We start from the raw sequence: 21,976 nt of genomic DNA, 5'->3' as shown, positions 1-21,976 counted from the left end.
ATTGATGAGCCGCTATTTATGAGCAGGTGTCTTTTGCAGGGGTGTGTGTGTAACCCAACCTGACCTCTTGTGATGGGAACTAACCAACGGTGCCAGGCAGCAGGGTGAGATGGTGGAGTCATACCCCAGGTAACAGACACCTGTACACCTAAGTATTGTCTAATGCTAGGCTAATACAATGCTCTAAGGTGTGATATTTATATAAGTAAGTGTTTCCCAAACCTCTACATTTAGTTGATCTATTCCAATAGGAGCACAGCTGATTCAATGATCGAACTGATCAACATTTATCAAGCCCTTGATAAGGCTGTAACTAGTACAGTACTGGGAAATTGCTATAAGTATCATAGGCTATGCAATACAATGCAATATTTGTACAATGTAATACTTTTTTCCCTTAAGTAATAAACTGTATTAGTCTTATTAAATCCACAGCAGTTATATCTCGGTTATTGATATGTTCCAGTGATACAAAGTGTCATGTCTTTGGCTATGCCGAATCAAGTGATATGACATGCTATTCTATAAAATCCTTTCTCCGTAATTAATATTACCTGATTGAGCGAATCATGTAAATGTAATGAACTAGAAAGTCGGGGCACCACAAAATAATATTTATAGAGCAGTTATCTTCCGAATAAACTCTTAAAGACCTAGTCATATTTTACATCATTAGCAGTCAATATTAATCGTCACCTTATTTCAGTCTCATCTGAAAGTTGTAAATTCTTCTTCACGAACACTGACTAACAAGTTGAATCAGCAATACAAAATTGGGTTTAATTATTTATTTACCAAATACCTAACTAATCACACAGAATTACATATACACAGAATTAATCATACCCTGATTACAAATGATGTCATAAAGGAAAACGTCCCTAGCGGACGGAACAGATATGACAGCTGGTTAAACAAAGAAAAGGGGGGTTGGGTTTGAGTGAAAGAGCGGGAAGACAAAGGGAGAAGCGATGTGTCTATCGGGCCGTAGGCAGCTACTCAATCTTAAATACAGTATCTTATGCATTCTAAATTACCGCTCATTTGGAAAAGGAAAATGCAATAACTATTTAGTCTGAGCTGCGCTTCGATAGGTTGGTGGTAGATGGATGGCCATGTTGCCCAACAGAGACCTTTGTCCTTTGAAGAGTGTCTCTGGTGGTGAACGGTAAACGTTGTAGTGTCGTCGTTGGGTGGTAGACGGGATACTCTATCTGTCCTTTCCTAGCCCACTTTTTTAGCTGTTGTTTCTAACTCAACGGCTAGGAGGTATCACTTCTGTAGTGAATAAGAGTTCAAAGTTCATACCATTCGCAACCAAAGCTCACGCTGAGGTTGGCTTCGTTCTGTAGTTATTATCTGAACCATTATTTTTATTTTTGAGATTTTACCCCCTTTTCTCCCCAATTTCGTGGTATCCAATTGTTAGTAATTACTATCTTTGTCTCATCGCTACAACTCCCGTTCGGGCTCGGGAGAGACGAAGGTCGAAAGCCATGCGTCCTCCGAAACACAACCCAACCAAGCCACACTGCTTCTTAACACAGCGCACATCCAACCCGGAAGCCAGCCACACCAATGTGTCGGAGGAAACACTGTGCACCTGGCGACCTTGGTTAGCGCGCACTGCGCCCGGCCCGCCACAGGAGTTGCTGGTGCGCGATGAGACAAGGATATCCCTACCGGCCAAGCCCTCCCTAACCCGGACGACGCTAGGCCAATTGTGCGTTGCCCCACGGACCTCCCGGTCGCGGCCAGCTGCGACAGAGCCTGGGCGAGAACCCAGAGTCTCTGGTGGCACAGCTAGCGCTGCGATGCAGTACCCTAGACCACTGCACCAACCGGGAGGCCCTACTATCTGAACCATCCTAATGTACCCGGAACAGTTGACATGTTAGTCCTGTTAACGTATGGACCGTCGTCCTCACATCCTCGGAACAGGAGGTTACATTTTCGTCAAGGCTTTATATAGTGGAGGGAGAAGGGTGTTTTTTCATAGTTTTATAACCCATGTCTCTTCATAGGGACGGGCCACTGATTGAGCAGAGCCCTAACCTAACCTTATGAAAACCCAAATCTCTCATTTGGAAGCTAAAATTACATTTCATCTTTTCACCAATAATGTTATATTCAAACATTTAAATTGCCCAACAATTCCATGTGAATCTGATAACTCTAATGTGTAGACTTTCAAATGTAGAGTTTGTCATCCTATCATTGATGAGAACGTCTCAGATGACAACCAAACTGACATCATATTCATTAAGTACATACCCATATGTTCAACTGGTCAGATTACCAAAATATGGTTCATTCCCCCCCACCTTCTGATGTTCCCAGAATCTCTATGTTAACCAAGGGATTTTCAAATGTCACATCAGTAGGGTAGAGAGAGGAAAAAGGGGGGAGAGGTATTTATGACTGTCATAAACCCCCAGGCCAACGTCATGACACAACGTTTCACCATTTGAAGCAGACTCAGAATCAATTAAAGGTTTGTGCGATAGTTTATATCCCTGATAGCAGGCGACTGCTGGACAAATCTTGCACCTCAATGTCGAACAAGGTCTGGCTTTATCATGGTAATTATCTGGTTTAGGCAACCAGACCGGGACCAAAATTCCAAGTGGTATCTGGTAAACTGTAACCTTGTATAAATGGGCCTGAATTTGAGACACATTAAAAAGAAGTCAGGAATCTGTATAGTTCATTGTGTTCATTGACAGGCCTGATCTAGGAGCAACAATCAGTGGCCCGTGATGGCCCAGTTGGTAAAGCATGAGGCTTACAATTTGTATTTAGTTATATAGTTGTTTTGAGGACAACTTTTAGCCTTCAAGCAAAATCCAAGGAATACAATGTGACATGAAAACCATAGGAACAAACAAATAATGGAGAATCTATTTTATTATTTTCTCAGGAACATGATATGCAGGCAGTTTTTTCTCCTACACAACCGCAAGACATTACGAGACAACGCGACACACAGGTATGTAGGAAGCCAATAAAAAATGACACGGCCTTAACAGTGCTATAAAATGTCCATTTTAATTCAATTCAACGACACTCAACTTCAACTTGTTTTCAGCCAATGACAGAAGGTGTAAACCAAGCAGTATTTTTTTGCACCATGTGACGCCTAGACTGAGGGCTCATGGGAACCAGAGTAGGGTGAAGTTGCCCCTAGACGCTGATCTAGGGTCCTAGGAACAGTACCTAGGGGATACTTCACCCCGGAGCCAACCCATATACCAGTGCAGCAGTACTTCAGTGTAAACATGTACAGTGTTTCCTAGTTCTACATTATCTCTATTCAAGTAGAGGGCCGTGGAGTGATACACTAGAAACATGTACAGTGTTTCCTAGTTCTACATTATCTCTATTCAAGTAGAGAGCCGTGGAGTGATACACTAGAAACATGTACAGTGTTTCCTAGTTCTACATTATCTCTATTCAAGTAGAGGGCCGCGGAGTGATACACTAGAAACGGTCATCGTTGTGTGAATAGGATGTACAGCAGATTGTTCTAGTGAAGCAGCTTGCTGTTCAGATGTTGTCGTTCTAACATTGACTTTAACATACAAGACAGCCGTGGGCTCATCCTGGTGTACACAACCAAGGTCGGCCATACTGTACTAACTATTTGACGGAAATATGGATGATAGTTTACTATATGACTAAATAATGTCCCTTTAGTGATTTTGAAACACATTTTGAAATATCGATACAGATCATGTGATTTAAAATGGAGGATAATTTCCCTTTAGAAACCCTCCTGAAGACACTTAGATCCAAATCCTAACTTGGAGAGATCCGTGCGCGTAACTTGGATGCATTCAGTTCGATTCAACGTTTGCTACTGAACTACATTTCCCCCCAAGGGATGCACAGCGTTCCCGTAACAGCCTTTCAGGTATGTTTGCTCCCGTTTGGTGGGTGTGGCCTGATCAATATGGGTGTGGCCTGATCAATATGGGTGTGACCTAATCAATATGGGTGTGGCCTGATCAATATGGGTGTGGGCTGATCAATATGGGTGTGGCCTGATCAATATGGGTGTGGCCTGATCAATATGGGTGTGAACTGATCAATATATGTGTGGGCCAATCAATATGTGTGTGACCATTTTAAATCGCAAAACTCGTGCAGCACACCACACACACCATACAATCTCACAAGACGCAGGACAAACCTGACACCGCAATGTCGAGCAAGGCCTGGCCTTATCATGGTAAAGATCTGGTTTAGGCAGCACACACACCATACACCGTTCTTCAACTGGTCGTTCAGTACAGTACCATTTCCGTTGAATGAGACGTTGAAGACCGACCGCTATGTGACGTACTGAACACACCCCTGATGTCAATGTTAAATTTGACGGAAAAGATTTGGGTCCTCAAGCTTTCCACACAATTGTTTCAGTCCCAACAGATCCTAAGGCCAGCACTATTGTTAACATATGCATAGACATAGATTAATTCAGTAAATGTTACAATAAAGTATTTTCTCCAACTTTAAGCAAGCCTCGGCTATTTGGCAACACTTTATGTTTAAGCCTAGATCCCCAAAAGTTCACTCAAGTACACTAATTAGCACCACATAAACAGCACGTTAATAATACGAATATATTTGCTGTCGTTACTAGAAGTATCATCAATTATCCAAATCCTTCCAAAGCCACATTGTTGCTTACAGTGTTCGACATTAAGCCAAACATGTACAAAGCAAATGAAGAGCTGAAAGTCCTAAACCCTAAAACATCATATCAATCAAACGTAAGAGTCTTTGCAGCTGTAATCCTTTCAGTATTGCTTCTAAATGGACAGTATTGTGAATTCTGTTTGAGATAGATTAAACATACAGTACCATTTGTGTCTCTAAACACATTTTTGCTAAACTTGACGAAAGACAAGAACGTCATTGTAATTACTCACGGCTGGAAGCCAAAGTCTTAGCAGTGGCTATACCAAGCAGATAGCATGAAGTTCACCAATGCTGAAATAGATAGAAATGTTTGTGCTGGGCTAAAGATGTACCCTTGAGAAGAAGAAAAAAAACCAGAAAGTCCAACACACGGATTATGCTCCCAATAACACCTTTTATCAGACAACGGTTCCATCCACAAGGATCTTTGTCTGGTTGTTTTGACTGGTTGTTTTGTCTGGTTGTTTTGTCTGGTTGTTTTGTCAGGTCGTTTTGTCTGGTTGTTTTGACCTGATGAAGATCCTTACAGATGAAAATGTTGTCCGATAAACAGTGGTACCTGGGAGCATAAACAGTGTGCGGGACATTCTGTTTTTTGGGGGGGAAGAAACTGATAGGAAACCAGTAGACCTACAGTAGGTCCAATGGTACGCTTAATGAAGTTTGTAGTTTGCACTTTTGGCACTATTGCATTGGTTACATTATACGGGGTTAACTAAATTTATGGAAACTACAAGTGGTATACCTTGATGGATTTTGCCTGATTTTCAATGTGATATTAATGAGAAAAAAATACAGTATGGAAAATGGTAAGACATTTACAAAATATTAGCATGAATTAACATTATTAAAAACAAAAACTTCTCCAAAAACACCAAAGAGTTGGATCCTTATGTAGATCTACAGTATATCAGCTCAACGGATCCAAGGTGAAGGCTGGTCAACAATTACACCCTCAAAAGAGATGTGCTTAGACCGACTCAATACCAATAACATGACATACATAGTATTGACTCAATACCAATAACATGACATAGTATCGACTCAATACCAATAACATGACCATAGTATCGACTCAAAACCAATAACATGACATATTATCGATTCAACCTCAATAACATGACCATAGTATCGACTCAATACCAATAACATGACATAATATGGACTCAATACTAATAACATGACATAGTATCGCTTCAACCTCAATAACATGACTATGGTATCGAATCAATACCAATAAGATTACCACAGTATCGACTCAATACCAATAACATGACCATAGTATCGACTCAATACCAAAACGTTGGCAATAGCATGGACTCAATACCAGTAACATGAACATAGTATCGACTACATACCAATAACTTGAGCATAATATCCACTCAATACCAATAACATGACATAGTATCGATTCAACCTCAATAACATGACCATAGTATCGACTCAATACCAATGACATGACATAGTATCGACTCAATACCAATAAGATGACCATAGTATCGACTCAATACCAATAAGATTACCATAGTATCGACTCAATACCAATAACATGAGCATAGTATCGACACAATACCAATAACATGACATGGTATGGACTCAATACCAATAACATGACATGGTATGGACTCAATACCAATAACATGACATGGTATGGACTCAATACCAATAACATGACATGGTATGGACTCAATACCAATAACATGACATGGTATGGACTCAATACCAATAACATGACATGGTATGGACTCAATACCAATAACATGACATGGTATGGACTCAATACCAATAACACAATGAACTAATCACACATTTACAGTGCTTATAATCTACAGCTGGTTAGGTTGAAACAGGTGTGTTCTGTCCATCCCACGTGTTGGAATAAGTGCACTTGATATACATAAATAGGATATGACACCTAAGTTCGCCCCTGGAAGGAGGGGGCGAGGGGGTGAGGGGAGGGTCAACTCCTCTGCTGCATCTTCTGTGCGTAAAAGTCCCGGCAAGTTTCACAGCAGCGTTGATACCAGCGCATGTCTTGGCAGAGGTTCTTCTCGCGGATGACTTTGCAGTAAACCGGCCACTGGTCCCGTAAACACTTGAACGTCAGGGCAGCTACAGAGGATAAAAGGAGAGATTCAGTTTGACAAAGTGCACAGTTTCCTAATCCTGGACCTGGGGATCCAAAAGGGTGAACATTTTTGTTCCAGCCTAGCAGTAACCCACTTGATTCAACTCATCATCAAGCCTGTGATTGGTTGAACTGGGTGTGTTAGTGCAGAGGACCAGGATTAGGAAACATCCATGTACTTTAACACTGAATAACAGATGAACATGGCTTTTTATCTAATGTTATTCCAGTACATCACCAATAGGTGGCAGTATTTTACACATTTCACATTTACTTTTCTTTGTACTGATTCAACTTTGCATTCATTGGAGATGAAATAGAAAATAAAAATATATCATGTAAAACAGAGACTACATTGAAAGTCCAGTTGCCACATTGTAATTTCAGGGCTGTCAAAAATAATGGGTATTATTGTAGAAAATTATTAGCCACACCTAAAACACAAAATGACTAAATGATGATTGCAGAAGCAGATTATTGCACATTCCCACAGACTCAAGCAGTTCTCTCTCTCTCTCTCTCTCTCTCTCTCTCCTCAGTAAAATCTGTCCTCAAATACTCAGTCCATTAACACTAACACCCCTAGAGCAGAGTTCTCAAGAGGACGCAAGGTCACGAGGATAACCTTGTTTCATTTGTGTTTCGGGGCTGCTGTACTGGGTAGGGGAGTCGGCACTCTGCAACACACACTACTCTGTCACCTTATCAACAAAACATTATATTATGACCGTTCCATCGCATTCCATTTGCATCGGCAGCATTCTGAATAAACTCAGATCTCGGGGGCAGACACTGTGTTGACATATTTTCTTGAAGTGAACAGGCCTTGGTAATAAAGCCAGGAGTTGTAAACATCCCTCTTTGCCAATGAGACGTTGCGATGGGACCACCAACACGAGTTGCTTCCCAAATGGCATTCTATCCCCTATGTAGTGCACTACTTTTGACCAGTGCTCATGGGGTAGTGCACTACTTTTGACCAGGGCTCATGGGGTAGTGCACTACTTTTGACCAAGGCTCATGGGGTAGTGCACTACTTTTGACCAGGGCTCATGGGGTAGTGCACTACTTTTGACCAGGGCTCATGGGGTAGTGCACTAAATAGGGAATAGGGTGCCGTTTGGGACTGCCACAGTCTCTATTTACCTCGGAACGTTCCAGAGGCAGCAAAGGAGAGGGCTGCCACTTCTTGGATACGTCTCAAATGGCACCCTATTCCCTAGTGCACTACTTTTGACCAGACCCCTATGGGCCCTGGTCAAAAGTAGTGCACTACTTAGGGAATAGGGTGCCATTTGAGACGTAACCCTTCTCTTGATGGCGTTCTGCTGTTTTTGAGATGGCGTCAAGTCTCCACCAAGGCAAACACAACGGAACACAACACCCGTGGCTGGGGTGGGATTAGTGGGAACGCCATGGCGACAGACAGTAAAACAACTCACACCTCTTCATTCTTCTGCCTCCTGACATCTGAGTCATCCTTTTGGCTTCATGGGAAAAGTCTGAGTCATCTTTTTGTCTTCATGGGAAATTCAACTGCTAAGTCTAGTTTGCCGCTGCGCGGCTGAGCCCATTGATATTGATACACAGTAGTAGAGGTGTAACAGTGTTTTTATTAGTGGTACTGGTATAGTACACATATAGTACACACATAGTACACACATAGTATACACATAGTATACACATAGTATACACATGGCATACACATAGTATACACATAGTATACACATGGCATACACCATTCAATGAAATGCTTACTTGCAGGTTCCTTCTGGACAATGCAACAACAATAAGAAACAATAGTAATACCATATTTTTTATTTGTTTTATTTAAAATAAGAATATAAACAAAGTAAATTACTCAGTAGAATGTCATATTTTTTTTAGCATTGTAGATTTAAAAAATTGTCTTCACCAACCACTGGAGGACCTTACTGGTCGTGGACAGAGAAATTATTGTACCAGGCTGTGATGCAACCGGTCAGGATACTCTCAATGATGCAGGGGTAGTATTTGGAGAGGACCCGGGGCGGCATGCTGAATTTCTTCAGCCGACTTAGGAAGTAGAGACGCTGTTGAGCCCTCTTGACGAGTGGTGGTGTTGTTGGTCCATGTTAAGTTCTCTGTGATGTGGACGCCATGGAACTTAAAACTGCTGACTCTCTCTACTGCAGTCCTATGGATCCCCCCCACCTCTGCTTCCTGAAGTCAACAAACTCCTTTGTTTTTCTGACGTTGAGGAAGAAGTCATTGTCCTGGCATCACAATGCCAGTTCACTTACCACCTCCCCATTGGCTGACTCGTCTTGGTTGGTTATCAGGCCTACAACCGTGGTGTCGTCAGCAAACGTGATGATGGAGTTAGTGCAAAAGCCAACAGAGAGTACAGCAGAGGACTGAGGACACACCCCTGGGTGGCCCCTGTGTTAAGAGATTGTTGCCAATCCTCACAGCCTGTAGTCGGCCCGTCAGGAAGTCCAAGATCCAGTTGCAGAGGGTGCTGTACAGAACATGACCAGCCTCTCGAAGCACTTCACGATTACCGGGGCGATCGTCAATTGAGCATGTCACCTTCTTTTAAAGGTAAACTAAAAATTATAAACTAACCATAGTCTGTAGTCTTGGGCACTGGGACTATGATGGTGTCCTTGAAAGCAAGTGGGGTATACAGCCCGGGACAGGGATAGGTTGAAGATGTCTGAAAAGACGCCCACCAGCTGGTCAACACACACTCTGAGGACGTGGCCAGGGATGCCATCTGGGCCGGTGGCTTTGTGAGTATTCACTCTTTTGAGAGTTTTTCCTCACGTCAGCCTCGGAGAGCGAAAGCACCTGGTCATCCGGAACAGCGAGAGTCCTCCTGGATGACTCTGTATTGTCTACCTTTGTAGTCTGTCATAGTCTGTAGTCCTTGCCACATGCATTGTGGGTCTGATCCCTTATTGATGTCAATTGTTAAATCCACTTCAATCAGTGTAGATGAAGGGCAGGTTAATGGAGGATTTTTTAAGCCTTGAGACAATTGAGACATGGATTGTGTATGTATGCCATTCAGAGGGTGAATAGGCAAGACAAAATATTTAAGTGCCTTTGAACAGGGTATGGTAATAGGTGCCAGGTGCACTGGTTTGTGTTAAGAACTGCAACGCTGCTGGGTTTTTCACGCTCAATAGTTTCCTGTGTGTATCAAGAATGATCCACCACCCAAAGGTCATCCATCCAACTTGACAACTGTGGGAAGCATTGTAGTTAACATGGGCCAGCATCCCTGTGGAACGATTTCGACAACATAGAGTCCATGCTTCATGGAATTGAGGCTGTTCTGAGGGGCGGAGGTCTCTTAAAGTAATGATGGACTGTCATTTCTCTTTGCTTATTCGAGCTGTTCTTGCCATAATATGGACTTGGTCTTTTACCAAATAGGGCTATCTTCTATACACCACCCCTACCTTGTCACAACACAACTGATTGGCTCAAATGCATTAAGAAGGAAAGAAATTCCACAAATTAACTTTTAACAAGGCACATCTGTTAATTGAAATGCATTCCAGGTGACTACCTCATGAAGCTGGTTGAGAGAATGCCAAGAGTGTGCAAAGCTGTCATCAAGGCAAAAAGTGGCTATGTAAAATCTCAAATTGAAAATATATTTATGGTTACTACATGATTCCATATGTGTTATTTCATAGTTTTGATGTCTTCACTATTATTCTACAAAGAGAAAACCCTTGAATGAGTAGGTGTGTCCACACTTTTGACTGGTACTGTATTCCTATCATTATTCTCAAAACAGCATTGAGTCTGCCTCCTCTGTCCAGCACTTCACTATTCTGTGTTGATGGTTCCCTCTTGAGTTGCTGCTTGTAGGCGGGGAGTAGGAACAGAGGGACGTTATCTGATTGTATGCAAAAACAGTGATAGTATTAGTTGCTATTGACTGCATGGTAATATGCATGTCAGTGGTATTGGTCCTATATCTATGACAACTGTGTGGCTTGTGGGCTAGCCTTTTGTCTAAGCATGTTTTTTGATAGTATTTTTGTTTTATTTTATACTTTGTAGCCCTTATCTCACATTGAACAGACTATTGAGCAGACAATTGTCTGTTTTTTCCCCCTTCGATCTCTATTGTATCTCTATCATACAGATTCAATTGATCTAGCATTGTACTCCAACAGATGTCTGTCTGTTCTAAATAGAATGGATAAACAGGAAATATGTCAAAAATGAATGGGAGTGAAAAAAATAATACAACAAATGAATGCGAGAGGCTTGAGGCACAAACGTTCATACTTCCCAGATTCCTGGAGGAGCTTAGCATTACCAGCTGTGAAGGTTTTAGGAGGGAGGGGACAGAGCTGCTACCCTGGTGCGTACCACAGACACCCCTCCCTCCAGCTGCATCTCTGCTCGGGACGAGAACGTGAGCCGGCGTACACTAATTATAAACATCATGCCATATATCCGCCCGGCCTCAGCCCAACCTCAACCTCAGCAGCCCCAGCCTCAATCTCAGCAACCTCCTTCTCAACCTCAGCAGCCCCAGCCTCAACCTCAGCAACCCCAGCCCCAGTCTCAACCTCGGCAGCCTCATTCTCAACCTCAGCAGCCCCAGCCTCAATCTCAGCAACCTCCTTCTCAACCTCAGCAGCCCCAGTCTCAATCTCAGCAACCTCCTTCTCAACCTCAGCAGCCCCAGCCTCAATCTCAGCAACCTCCTTCTCAACCTCAGCAGCCCCAGTCTCAATCTCAGCAACCCCAGCCCCAGACTCAACCTCGGCAGCCTCATTCTCAACCTCAGCAGAATCAGCCTCAGCCCCAGTCTCAATCTCGGCAGCCTCGTTCTCAACCTCAGCAGAATCAGCCTCAGCCCCAGTCTGAACCTCAGCAGCCTCATTCTCAACCTCAGCAGAATCAGCCTCAGCCTCAGAATCAACCTCAGCAGCCTCATTATCAACCTCAGCAGAATCAGCCTCAGCCCCAGTCCTCAACCTCGGCAGCCTCATTCTCAACTTCAGCAGAATCAGCCTCAGCCCCGGTCTGAATCTCAGCAGCCTCATTCTCAACCTCAGCAGAATCAGCCTCAGCCTCAGAATCAACCTCAGCAGCCTCATTCTCAACCTCATTCTCAACCTCAGCAGAATCAGCCTCAGCCCCAGTCCTCAACCTCGGCAGCCTCATTCTCAACTTCAGCAGAATCAGCCTCAGCCCCGGTCTGAATCTCAGCATTCTCATTCTCAACCTCAGCAGAATCAGCCTCAGCCTCAGAATCAACCTCAGCACAATCAGCCCCAGCCCCAGAATCAACCTCAGCAGAATCAGCCTCAGCCCTAGAATCAACCTCAGCAGAATCAGCCCCAGAATCAACCTCAGCAGAATTAGCCTCAGCCCCAGAATCAACCTCAGCAGAATCAGCCTCAGCCCCAGAATCAACCTCAGCAGAATTAGCCTCAGCCCCAGAATCAACCTCAGCAGAATCAGCCCCAGAATCAACCTCAGCAGAATTAGCCTCAGCCCCAGAATCAACCTCAGCAGAATCAGCCTCAGCCCCAGAATCAACCTCAGAGAATCAGCCCCAGCCCCAGAATCAACCTCAGCAGAATCAGCCTCAGCCCCAGAATCAACCTCAGCAGCCTCAGCCCCAGAATCAGAATCAGCCTCAGCCCCAGAATCAACCTCAGAGAATCAGCCTCAGCCCCAGAATCAACCTCAGCAGCCTCAGCCCCAGCCCCAGAATCAACCTCAGCAGCCTCAGCCCCAGAATCAACCTCAGAGAATCAGCCTCAGCCCCAGAATCAACCTCAGAGAATCAGCCTCAGCCCCAGAATCAACCTCAGCAGCCTCAGACCCAGCCCCAGAATCAACCTCAGCAGCCCTCAGCCCCAGAATCAACCTCAGAGAATCAGCCTCAGCCCCAGAATCAACCTCAGCAGAATCAGCCTCAGCCCCAGAATCAACCCAGAAATCAGCCTCAGCCCCAGAATCAACCTCAGCCCCAGAATCAGCCTCAGCCCCAGAATCAACCCTCAGCCCCAGAATCAACCTCAGAATCAGCCTCAGCCCCAGAATCAGCCTCAGCCCCAGAATCAACCTCAGAGAATCAGCCTCAACCTCAGAGAATCAGCCTCAGCCCCAGAATCAACCTCAGCAGAATCAGCCTCAGCCCCAGAATCAACCTCAGCAGAATCAGCCTCAGCCCCAGAATCAACCTCAGCAGAATCAGCCCCAGCCCCAGAATCAACCTCAGCCCTCAGCCCCAGAATCAACCTCAGCAGAATCAGCCTCAGCCTCAGCCCCAGAGAATCAGCCTCAGAATCAACCTCAGAGCCTCAGCCTCCAGCCCCAGAATCAACCTCAGCAGCCTCAGCCTCAGCCCCAGAATCAACCTCAGAGAATCAGCCTCAGCAACCTCAGAGATCAACCTCAGCCCCAGAATCAACCTCAGAGAATCAGCCTCAGCCCCAGAATCAACCTCAGCAGAATCAGCCCCAGAATCAACCTCAGCAGCCCAGCCCCAGAATCAACCTCAGCAGAATCAGCAGAATCAACCTCAGCCCCAGAATCAGCCTCAGCAGAATCAGCTCAGCCCCAGAATCAACCTCAGCAGAATCAGCCCCAGAATCAACCTCAGAGAATCAGCCTCAGCCCCAGAATCAACCTCAGCAGAATCAGCCCCAGAATCAACCTCAGCCCCAGAATCAACCTCAGCAGCCTCAGCCTCAGCCCCAGAATCAACCTCAGCAGCCTCAGCCCCAGAATCAGCCTCAGCCCCAGAATCAGCCTCAGCAGAATCAGCCCCAGCCCCAGAATCAGCAGAATCAACCTCAGCCCTCAGAATCAGCCCAGAATCAACCTCAGCAGCCTCAGCCCCAGAATCAACCCCAGAATCCTCAGCCCCAGAATCAGCCCCAGCCCCAGAATCAGCCCCAGAATCAACCTCAGCAGAATCAGCCCCAGAATCAACCTCAGCAGAATTAGCCTCAGCCCCAGAATCAACCTCAGCAGAATCAGCCTCAGCCCCAGAATCAACCTCAGAGAATCAGCCCCAGCCCCAGAATCAACCTCAGCAGAATCAGCCTCAGCCCCAGAATCAACCTCAGCAGAATCAGCCTCAGCCCCAGAATCAACCTCAGCCCCAGAATCAGCCTCAGCCCCAGAATCAACCTCAGCAGCCTCAGCCCCAGAATCAACCTCAGAGAATCAGCCTCAGCCCCAGAATCCTCAGCAGCCCAGAATCAACCTCAGCAGCAGCCTCAGCCCCAGAATCAACCTCAGAATCAGCCTCAGCCCCAGAATCAACCTCAGAATCAGCCCCAGAATCAACCTCAGCAGAATCAGCCTCAGCCCCAGAATCAACCTCAGCCCTCAGCCCCAGAATCAACCTCAGCCCCAGAATCAGCCTCAGCCCCAGAATCAGCCCCAGAATCAACCTCAGAGAATCAGCCCCAGCCCCAGAATCAACCTCAGCAGAATCCCTCAGCCCCAGAATCAACCTCAGCAGAATCAGCCTCAGCCCCAGAATCAACCTCAGAGAATCAGCCTCAGCCCCAGAATCAACCTCAGCAGAATCAGCCCCAGCAGAATCAACCTCAGCAGCCTCAGCCCCAGAATCAGCCTCAGCCCCAGAATCAACCTCAGAGAATCAACCTCAGCAGCCTCAGCCCCAGCCCCAGAATCAACCTCAGCCCCAGCCCCAGAATCAACCTCAGAGAATCAGCCTCAACCTCAGCAGAATCAGCCTCAGCCAGCCTCAGCCCCAGAAATCAACCTCAGCCCCAGAATCAGCCTCAGCCCCAGAATCAGCCCCAGAATCAGCCCAGCAGAATCCTCAGCCCCAGAATCAACCTCAGCCTCAGCCCCAGAATCAACCTCAGAGAATCAGCCTCCCCCAGAATCAACCTCAGCAGAATCAGCCTCAGCCCCAGAATCAACCTCAGCAGAATCAGCCCAGCCCCAGAATCAGCCTCAGCCAGCCTCAGCCCCAGAATCAAAGCCTCAGCCCCAGAATCAGCCTCAGCAGAATCAGCCTCAGCCCCAGAATCAACCTCAGCAGAATCAGCCTCAGCCCCAGAATCAACCTCAGAGAATCAGCCTCAGCCCCAGAATCAACCTCAGAGAATCAGCCCCAGCCCCAGAATCAACCTCAGCAGAATCAGCCTCAGCCCCAGAATCAACCTCAGCAGAATCAGCCTCAGCCCCAGAATCAACCTCAGAGAATCAGCCTCAGCCCCAGAATCAACCTCAGCAGCCTCAGCCCCAGAATCAACCTCAGAGATCAGCCTCAGCCCCAGAATCAACCTCAGCAGCCTCAGCCCCAGAATCAACCTCAGCAGAATCAGCCTCAGCCCCAGAATCAACCTCAGAGAATCAGCCTCAGCCCTCAGAGAATCAGCCTCAGCAGCCTCAGCCCCAGCCCCAGCCCCAGAATCAACCTCAGCAGAATCAGCCTCAGCCCCAGAATCAACCTCAGAGAATCAGCCTCAGCCCCAGAATCAACCTCAGCAGAATCAGCCCCAGCCCCAGAATCAAGCAGCCTCAGCCCCAGAATCAACCTCAGCCCCAGAATCAACCTCAGCCCCAGAATCAACCTCAGAGATCAGCCCCAGCCCCAGAATCAGAATCAGCCTCAGCCCCAGAATCCCTCAGCCCCAGAATCAACCTCAGCTCAGCCCAGCCCCAGAATCATCCTCAGCCCCCCCAGAATCAACCTCAGCCCTCAGCCCCAGAATCAGCCTCAGCCCCAGAATCAGCCTCAGCCCCAGAATCAGCCCCAGAATCAACCTCAGCAGAATCAGCCTCAGCCCCAGAATCAACCTCAGAGAATCAGCCCCAGAATCCCCAGAATCAACCCCAGAATCAGCAGAATCAGCCTCAGCCCCAGAATCATCCTCAGCCCCAGAATAAGCCTCAGCCCCAGAATCCTCAGCCCCAGAATCAACCTCCTCAGCCCAGCCCCAGAATCAACCTCAGAGAATCAGCCCCAGCCCCAGATCAACCTCAGCAGAATCAGCCCCAGCCCCAATCAGCCTCAGCCCTCAGCCCCAGAATCAACCTCAGAGAATCAGCCTCAGCCCCAGAATCAACCTCAGAGAATCAGCCCTCAGCCCCAGAATCATCAGCCCCAGAATCAGCCTCAGCCCCAGAATCAGCCTCAGCAGAATCAGCCTCAGCCCCAGAATCAACCTCAGCCAGCCCCAGAATCAACCTCAGAGAATCAGCCTCAGCCCCAGAATCAACCTCAGAGAATCAGCCTCAGCCCCAGAATCAACCTCAGCAGCCTCAGCCCCAGAATCCCTCAGCAGAATCAGCCTCAGCCCCAGAATCAACCTCAGAGAATCAGCCTCAGCCCCAGAATCAACCTCAGCAGAATCAGCCCCAGCCCCAGAATCAACCTCAGAGAATCAGCCTCATCAACCTCAGCAGAATCGCCTCAGCCCCAGAATCAACCTCAGAGAATCAGCCTCAGCCCCAGAATCAACCTCAGCAGCCTCAGCCCCAGCCCCAGAATCAACCTCAGAGAATCAGCCTCAGCAGCCTCAGCCCCAGAATCAACCTCAGCCCCAGAATCAGCCTCAGCCCCAGAATCAACCCCAGCAGCCTCAGCCCCAGCCCCAGATCAACCTCAGCAGCCTCAGCCCCAGAATCAACCTCAGAGAATCAGCCTCAGCCCCAGAATCAACCTCAGAGAATCAGCCTCAGCCCCAGAATCAACCTCAGAATCAGCCTCAGCCCCAGAATCAACCTCAGAGAATCATCCTCAGCAGAATCAGCCTCAGCCCCAGAATCATCCTCAGCCTCAGCCCCAGAATCAGCCTCAGCCCCAGAGAATCAGCCTCAGCCCCAGAATCAGCCTCAGCCCCAGAATCAACCCAGCAGAATCAGCCTCAGCCCCAGAATCAACCTCCCTCAGCAAGAGAATCTCAGCCCCAGAATCAGCCTCAGCCCCCAGAATCAACCTCAGCAGAATCAGCCTCAGCCCCAGAATCAACCTCAGAGAATCAGCCTCAGCCCCAGAATCAACCTCAGCAGAATCAGCCTCAGAATCAGCCTCAGAGAATCAGAATCAACCTCAGCAGAATCAGCCTCAGCCCAGAATCAACCTCAGAGAATCAGCCTCAGCCCCAGAATCAACCTCAGCAGAATCAGCCTCAGCCCCAGAATCAACCTCAGCAGAATCAGCCTCAGCCCCAGAATCAACCTCAGAGAATCAGCCTCAGCCCCAGAATCAACCTCAGCAGCCTCAGCCCCAGCCCCAGAATCAACCTCAGAGAATCAGCCTCAGCCCCAGAATCAACCTCAGAGAATCAGCCTCAGCCCCAGAATCAACCTCAGCAGCCTCAGCCCCAGCCCCAGAATCAACCTCAGCAGCCCTCAGCCCCAGAATCAGCCTCAGAGAATCAGCCTCAGCCCCAGAATCAACCTCAGCAGAATCAGCCTCAGCCCCAGAATCAACCTCAGCAGAATCAGAATCAGAATCAGCCTCAGCCTCCAGAATCAACCTCAGAATCAACCTCAGCAGAATCAGCCTCAGCCCCAGAATCATCCTCAGCCCCAGAATCAAGCCTCAGCCCCAGAATCATCCTCAGCCCCAGAATCAAGCCTCAGCCCCAGAATCAGCCCTCAGCCCCAGAATCAGCCTCAGCCCCAGAATCAACCTCAGCAGAATCAGCCTCAGCCCCAGAATCAACCTCAGAGAATCAGCCCCAGCCCCAGAATCAACCTCAGCAGAATCAGCCTCAGCCCCAGAATCATCCTCAGCCCCAGAATAAGCCTCAGCCCCAGAATCATCCTCAGCCCCAGAATAAGCCTCAGCCCCAGAATCAGCCTCAGCCCCAGAATCAACCTCAGCAGAATCAGCCTCAGCCCCAGAATCAACCTCAGAGAATCAGCCCCAGCCCCAGAATCAACCTCAGCAGAATCAGCCTCAGCCCCAGAATCAACCTCAGCAGAATCAGCCTCAGCCCCAGAATCAACCTCAGAGAATCAGCCTCAGCCCCAGAATCAACCTCAGCAGAATCAGCCCCAGAATCAACCTCAGCAGAATCAGCCTCAGCCCCAGAATCAACCTCAGAGAATCAGCCCCAGCCCCAGAATCAACCTCAGCAGAATCAGCCTCAGCCCCAGAATCAACCTCAGCAGAATCAGCCTCAGCCCCAGAATCAACCTCAGTGAATCAGCCTCAGCCCCAGAATCAACCTCAGCAGAATCAGCCCCAGCCCAACCTCAGAAATCAAGCCCCAGAATCAGCAGCAGCCTCAGCCCCAGAATCAACCTCAGAGAATCAGCCCTCAGCCCCAGAATCAACCTCAGAGAATCAGCCTCAGCCCCAGAATCAACCTCAGCAGCCTCAGCCCCAGCCCCAGAATCAACCTCAGCAGCCTCAGCCCCAGAATCAACCTCAGCAGCCTCAGCCCCAGAATCAACCTCAGCAGAATCAGCCTCAGCCCCAGAATCAACCTCAGCCCCAGAATCAGCCTCAGCCCCAGAATCAACCTCAGCCCCAGAATCAACCTCAGCAGAATCAGCCTCAGCCCCAGAATCATCCTCAGCCCCAGAATCAGCCTCAGCCCCAGAATCATCCTCAGCCCCAGAATAAGCCTCAGCCCCAGAATCAGCCTCAGCCCCAGAATCAGCCTCAGCCCCCCAGAATCAACCTCAGCAGAATCAGCCTCCAGCCCCAGAATCAACCTCAGAGAATCAGCCTCAGCCCCAGAATCAACCTCAGAGAATCAGCCTCAGCCCCAGAATCAACCTCAGCAGAATCAGCCTCAGCCCCAGAATCAACCTCAGAGAATCAGCCTCAGCCCCAGAATCAACCTCAGCAGAATCAGCCCCAGAATCAACCTCAGCAGAATCAGCCTCAGCCCCAGAATCAACCTCAGAGAATCAGCCTCAGCCCCAGAATCAACCTCAGCAGCCTCAGCCCCAGCCCCAGAATCAACCTCAGCAGCCTCAGCCCCAGAATCAACCTCAGAGAATCAGCCTCAGCCCCAGAATCAACCTCAGCAGCCTCAGCCCCAGCCCCAGAATCAACCTCAGCAGCCTCAGCCCCAGAATCAGCCTCAGCCCCAGAATCAGCCTCAGCAGAATCAGCCCCAGCCCCAGAATCAGCCTCAGCAGAATCAGCCTCAGCCCCAGAATCAACCTCAGAGAATCAGCCCCAGAATCAACCTCAGCAGAATCAACCTCAGCAGAATCAGCCCCAGAATCAACCTCAGCCCCAGAATCAGCCTCAGCCCCAGAATCAGCCCCAGAATCAACCTCAGCAGAATCAGCCCCAGAATCAACCTCAGCAGAATCAGCCCCAGAATCAGCCTCAGCCCCAGAATCAGCCTCAGCCCCAGAATCAGCCTCAGCCCCAGAATCAGCCTCAGCAGAATCAGCCTCAGCCCAGCAGAATCAACCTCAGCCCCAGAATCAACCTCAGCCCTCAGCCCCAGAATCAACCTCAGCAGAATCAACCTCAGCACAATCAGCCTCAGCCCCAGAATCAGCCTCAGCAGAATCAACCTCAGCCCCAGAACCAACCTCAGCAGATCAGCCTCAGCCAGCCTCAGCCCCAGAATCAGTATCAGCCTCAGCAGAATCAGCCTCAGCCCCAGAATCAGCCCCAGAATCAATCCCAGAATCAGTCAGCAGCCTCAGCAGAATCAGCCTCAGCCCCAGAATCAGCCTCAGCCCCAGAATCAGCCTCAGCCCCAGAATCAACCTCAGCAGAATCAGCCTCAGCCCCAGAATCAACCTCAGCAGCCCCAGCCCCAGAATCAACCTCAGCAGAATCAGCCTCAGCCCCAGAATCAACCTCAGCAGAATCAGCCTCAGCCCCAGAATCAACCTCAGAGAATCAGCCTCAGCCCCAGAATCAACCTCAGCTCAGCCCCAGCCCCAGAATCAACCTCAGCAGCCTCAGCCCCAGAATCAACCTCAGAGAATCAGCCTCAGCCCCAGAATCAACCTCATCAGCCTCAGCCCCAGCCCCAGAATCAACCTCAGCAGCCTCAGCCCCAGAATCAGCCTCAGCCCCAGAATCAGCCTCAGCAGAATCAGCCCCAGAATCAGCCTCAGCAGAATCAGCCTCAGCCCCAGAATCAACCTCAGAGAATCAGCCCCAGAATCAACCTCAGCAGAATCAACCTCAGCAGAATCAGCCCCAGAATCAACCTCAGCAGAATCAGCCTCAGCCCCAGAATCAGCCTCAGCCCCAGAATCAGCCCCAGAATCAACCTCAGCAGAATCAGCCTCAGCCCCAGAATCAACCTCAGCAGAATCAACCTCAGCACAATCAGCCTCAGCCCCAGAATCAGCCTCAGCAGAATCAACCTCAGCCCCAGAACCAACCTCAGCAGTATCAGCCTCAGCAGTATCAGCCTCAGTAGAATCAGCCCCAGAATCAGTATCAGCCTCAGCAGAATCAGCCTCAGCCCCAGAATCAGCCCCAGAATCAATCCCAGAATCAGTATCAGCCTCAGCAGAATCAGCCTCAGCCCCAGAATCAGCCTCAGCCCCAGAATCAGCCTCAGCCCCAGAATCAGCCTCAGCCCCAGAATCAACCTCAGCAGAATCAGCCTCAGCCCCAGAATCAACCTCAGAGAATCAGCCCCAGCCCCAGAATCAACCTCAGCAGAATCAGCCTCAGCCCCAGAATCAACCTCAGCAGAATCAGCCTCAGCCCCAGAATCAACCTCAGAGAATCAGCCTCAGCCCCAGAATCAACCTCAGCAGCCTCAGCCCCAGCCCCAGAATCAACCTCAGCAGCCTCAGCCCCAGAATCAACCTCAGAGAATCAGCCTCAGCCCCAGAATCAGCCTCAGCCCCAGAATCAGCCCCAGAATCAACCTCAGCAGAATCAGCCCCAGAATCAACCTCAGCAGAATCAGCCTCAGCCCCAGAATCAGCCTCAGCCCCAGAATCAACCTCAGCAGAATCAGCCCCAGAATCAACCTCAGCAGAATCAGCCTCAGCCCCAGAATCAGCCTCAGCCCCAGAATCAACCTCAGAGAATCAGCCTCAGCCCCAGTATCAGCCTCAGCCCCAGAATCAGCCCCAGAATCAACCCCAGCAGAATCAACCTCAGCAGAATCAGCCCCAGAATCAACCTCAGCAGAATCAGCCTCAGCCCCAGAATCAGCCTCAGCCCCAGAATCAGCCTCAGCCCCAGAATCAGCCTCAGCCCCAGTATCAACCTCAGCAGAATCAGCCTCAGCCCCAGAATCAACCTCAGCAGAATCAGCCTCAGCCCCAGAATCAACCTCAGCAGAATCAGCCTCAGCCCCAGAATCAACCTCAGCACAATCAGCCTCAGCCCCAGAATCAGCCTCAGCAGAATCAACCTCAGCCCCAGAACCAACCTCAGCAGTATCAGCCTCAGCAGTATCAGCCTCAGTAGAATCAGCCCCAGAATCAGTATCAGCCTCAGCAGAATCAGCCTCAGCCCCAGAATCAGCCCCAGAATCAATCCCAGAATCAGTATCAGCCTCAGCAGAATCAGCCTCAGCCCCAGCAGAATCAGCCTCAGCCCCAGTATCAGCCTCAGCAGAATCAGCCCCAGAATCAGTATCAGCCTCAGCAGAATCAGCCTCCGCCCCAGAATCAGCCCCAGAATCAGCCCCAGAATCAGTATCAGCCTCAGCAGAATCAGCCCCAGCAGAATCAGCCTCAGCCCCAGTATCAGCCTCAGCAGAATCAGCCTCAGCAGAATCAGCCTCAGCAGAATCAGCCTCAGCAGAATCAGCCTCAGCAGAATCAGCCTCAGCCCCAGTATCAACCCCAGCAGAATCAGCCTCAGCCCCAGTATCAACCCCAGCAGAATCAGCCTCAGCCCCAGTATCAACCTCAGCAGAATCAGCCTCAGCCCCAGTATCAACCTCAGCAGAATCAGCCTCAGCCCCAGAATCAGCCCCAGAATCAGTAACTCTTCCCCAGCTGCAATTTATGATAAACTATGCGCACTCTTCCCAGAAGGCTTAACATTTTCGAACGTCGTCATCTGGTACCATCCAGCTCCTAAACACAGTGATTGCATCCCAAATGGCACCCTATTCCCTATGTAGTGCACTACTTTTGACCAGAGCCCTATTCCCTATGTAGTGCACTACTTTTGACCAGGGCCCATAGGGACACACACAGGGACGAGTGGGCAGAAGA

General features: G+C 48.7%; 2 protein-coding genes and 1 pseudogene across 2 annotated transcripts in view; 2 read left to right on the top strand and 1 right to left on the bottom strand.

The window, feature by feature from the left end:
* Positions 1-21,976, top strand: part of LOC115117785 (uncharacterized) — a 100,044-nt gene that overhangs the window by 8,535 nt on the left and 69,533 nt on the right. The window contains exons 2-3 of the mRNA XM_065017211.1: positions 40-129; positions 2,921-2,989. The gene's annotated coding sequence lies outside the window, so the exon portion shown is untranslated. The remainder of the gene's footprint in view (positions 1-39; positions 130-2,920; positions 2,990-21,976) is intronic.
* LOC115117757 (ADAM metallopeptidase with thrombospondin type 1 motif, 17) overlaps positions 2,892-21,976 on the bottom strand; it is a 156,704-nt gene continuing 137,619 nt past the window's right edge. Inside the window, exon 23 of the mRNA XM_029646256.2 lies at positions 2,892-6,816. Coding sequence (XP_029502116.2) covers positions 6,665-6,816 — 152 coding nt within the window. The 3' untranslated portion in view covers positions 2,892-6,664. The remainder of the gene's footprint in view (positions 6,817-21,976) is intronic.
* On the top strand, positions 13,474-21,799 carry LOC135570688 (uncharacterized; annotated as a pseudogene).

Source organism: Oncorhynchus nerka, linkage group LG4 (genome assembly GCF_034236695.1).
Source record: "Oncorhynchus nerka isolate Pitt River linkage group LG4, Oner_Uvic_2.0, whole genome shotgun sequence".
NCBI classification, from domain to species: domain Eukaryota; kingdom Metazoa; phylum Chordata; class Actinopteri; order Salmoniformes; family Salmonidae; genus Oncorhynchus; species Oncorhynchus nerka.
Note: the sequence above shows the minus strand (reverse complement) of the source record. Positions and strands in the feature narration are given on the sequence as shown.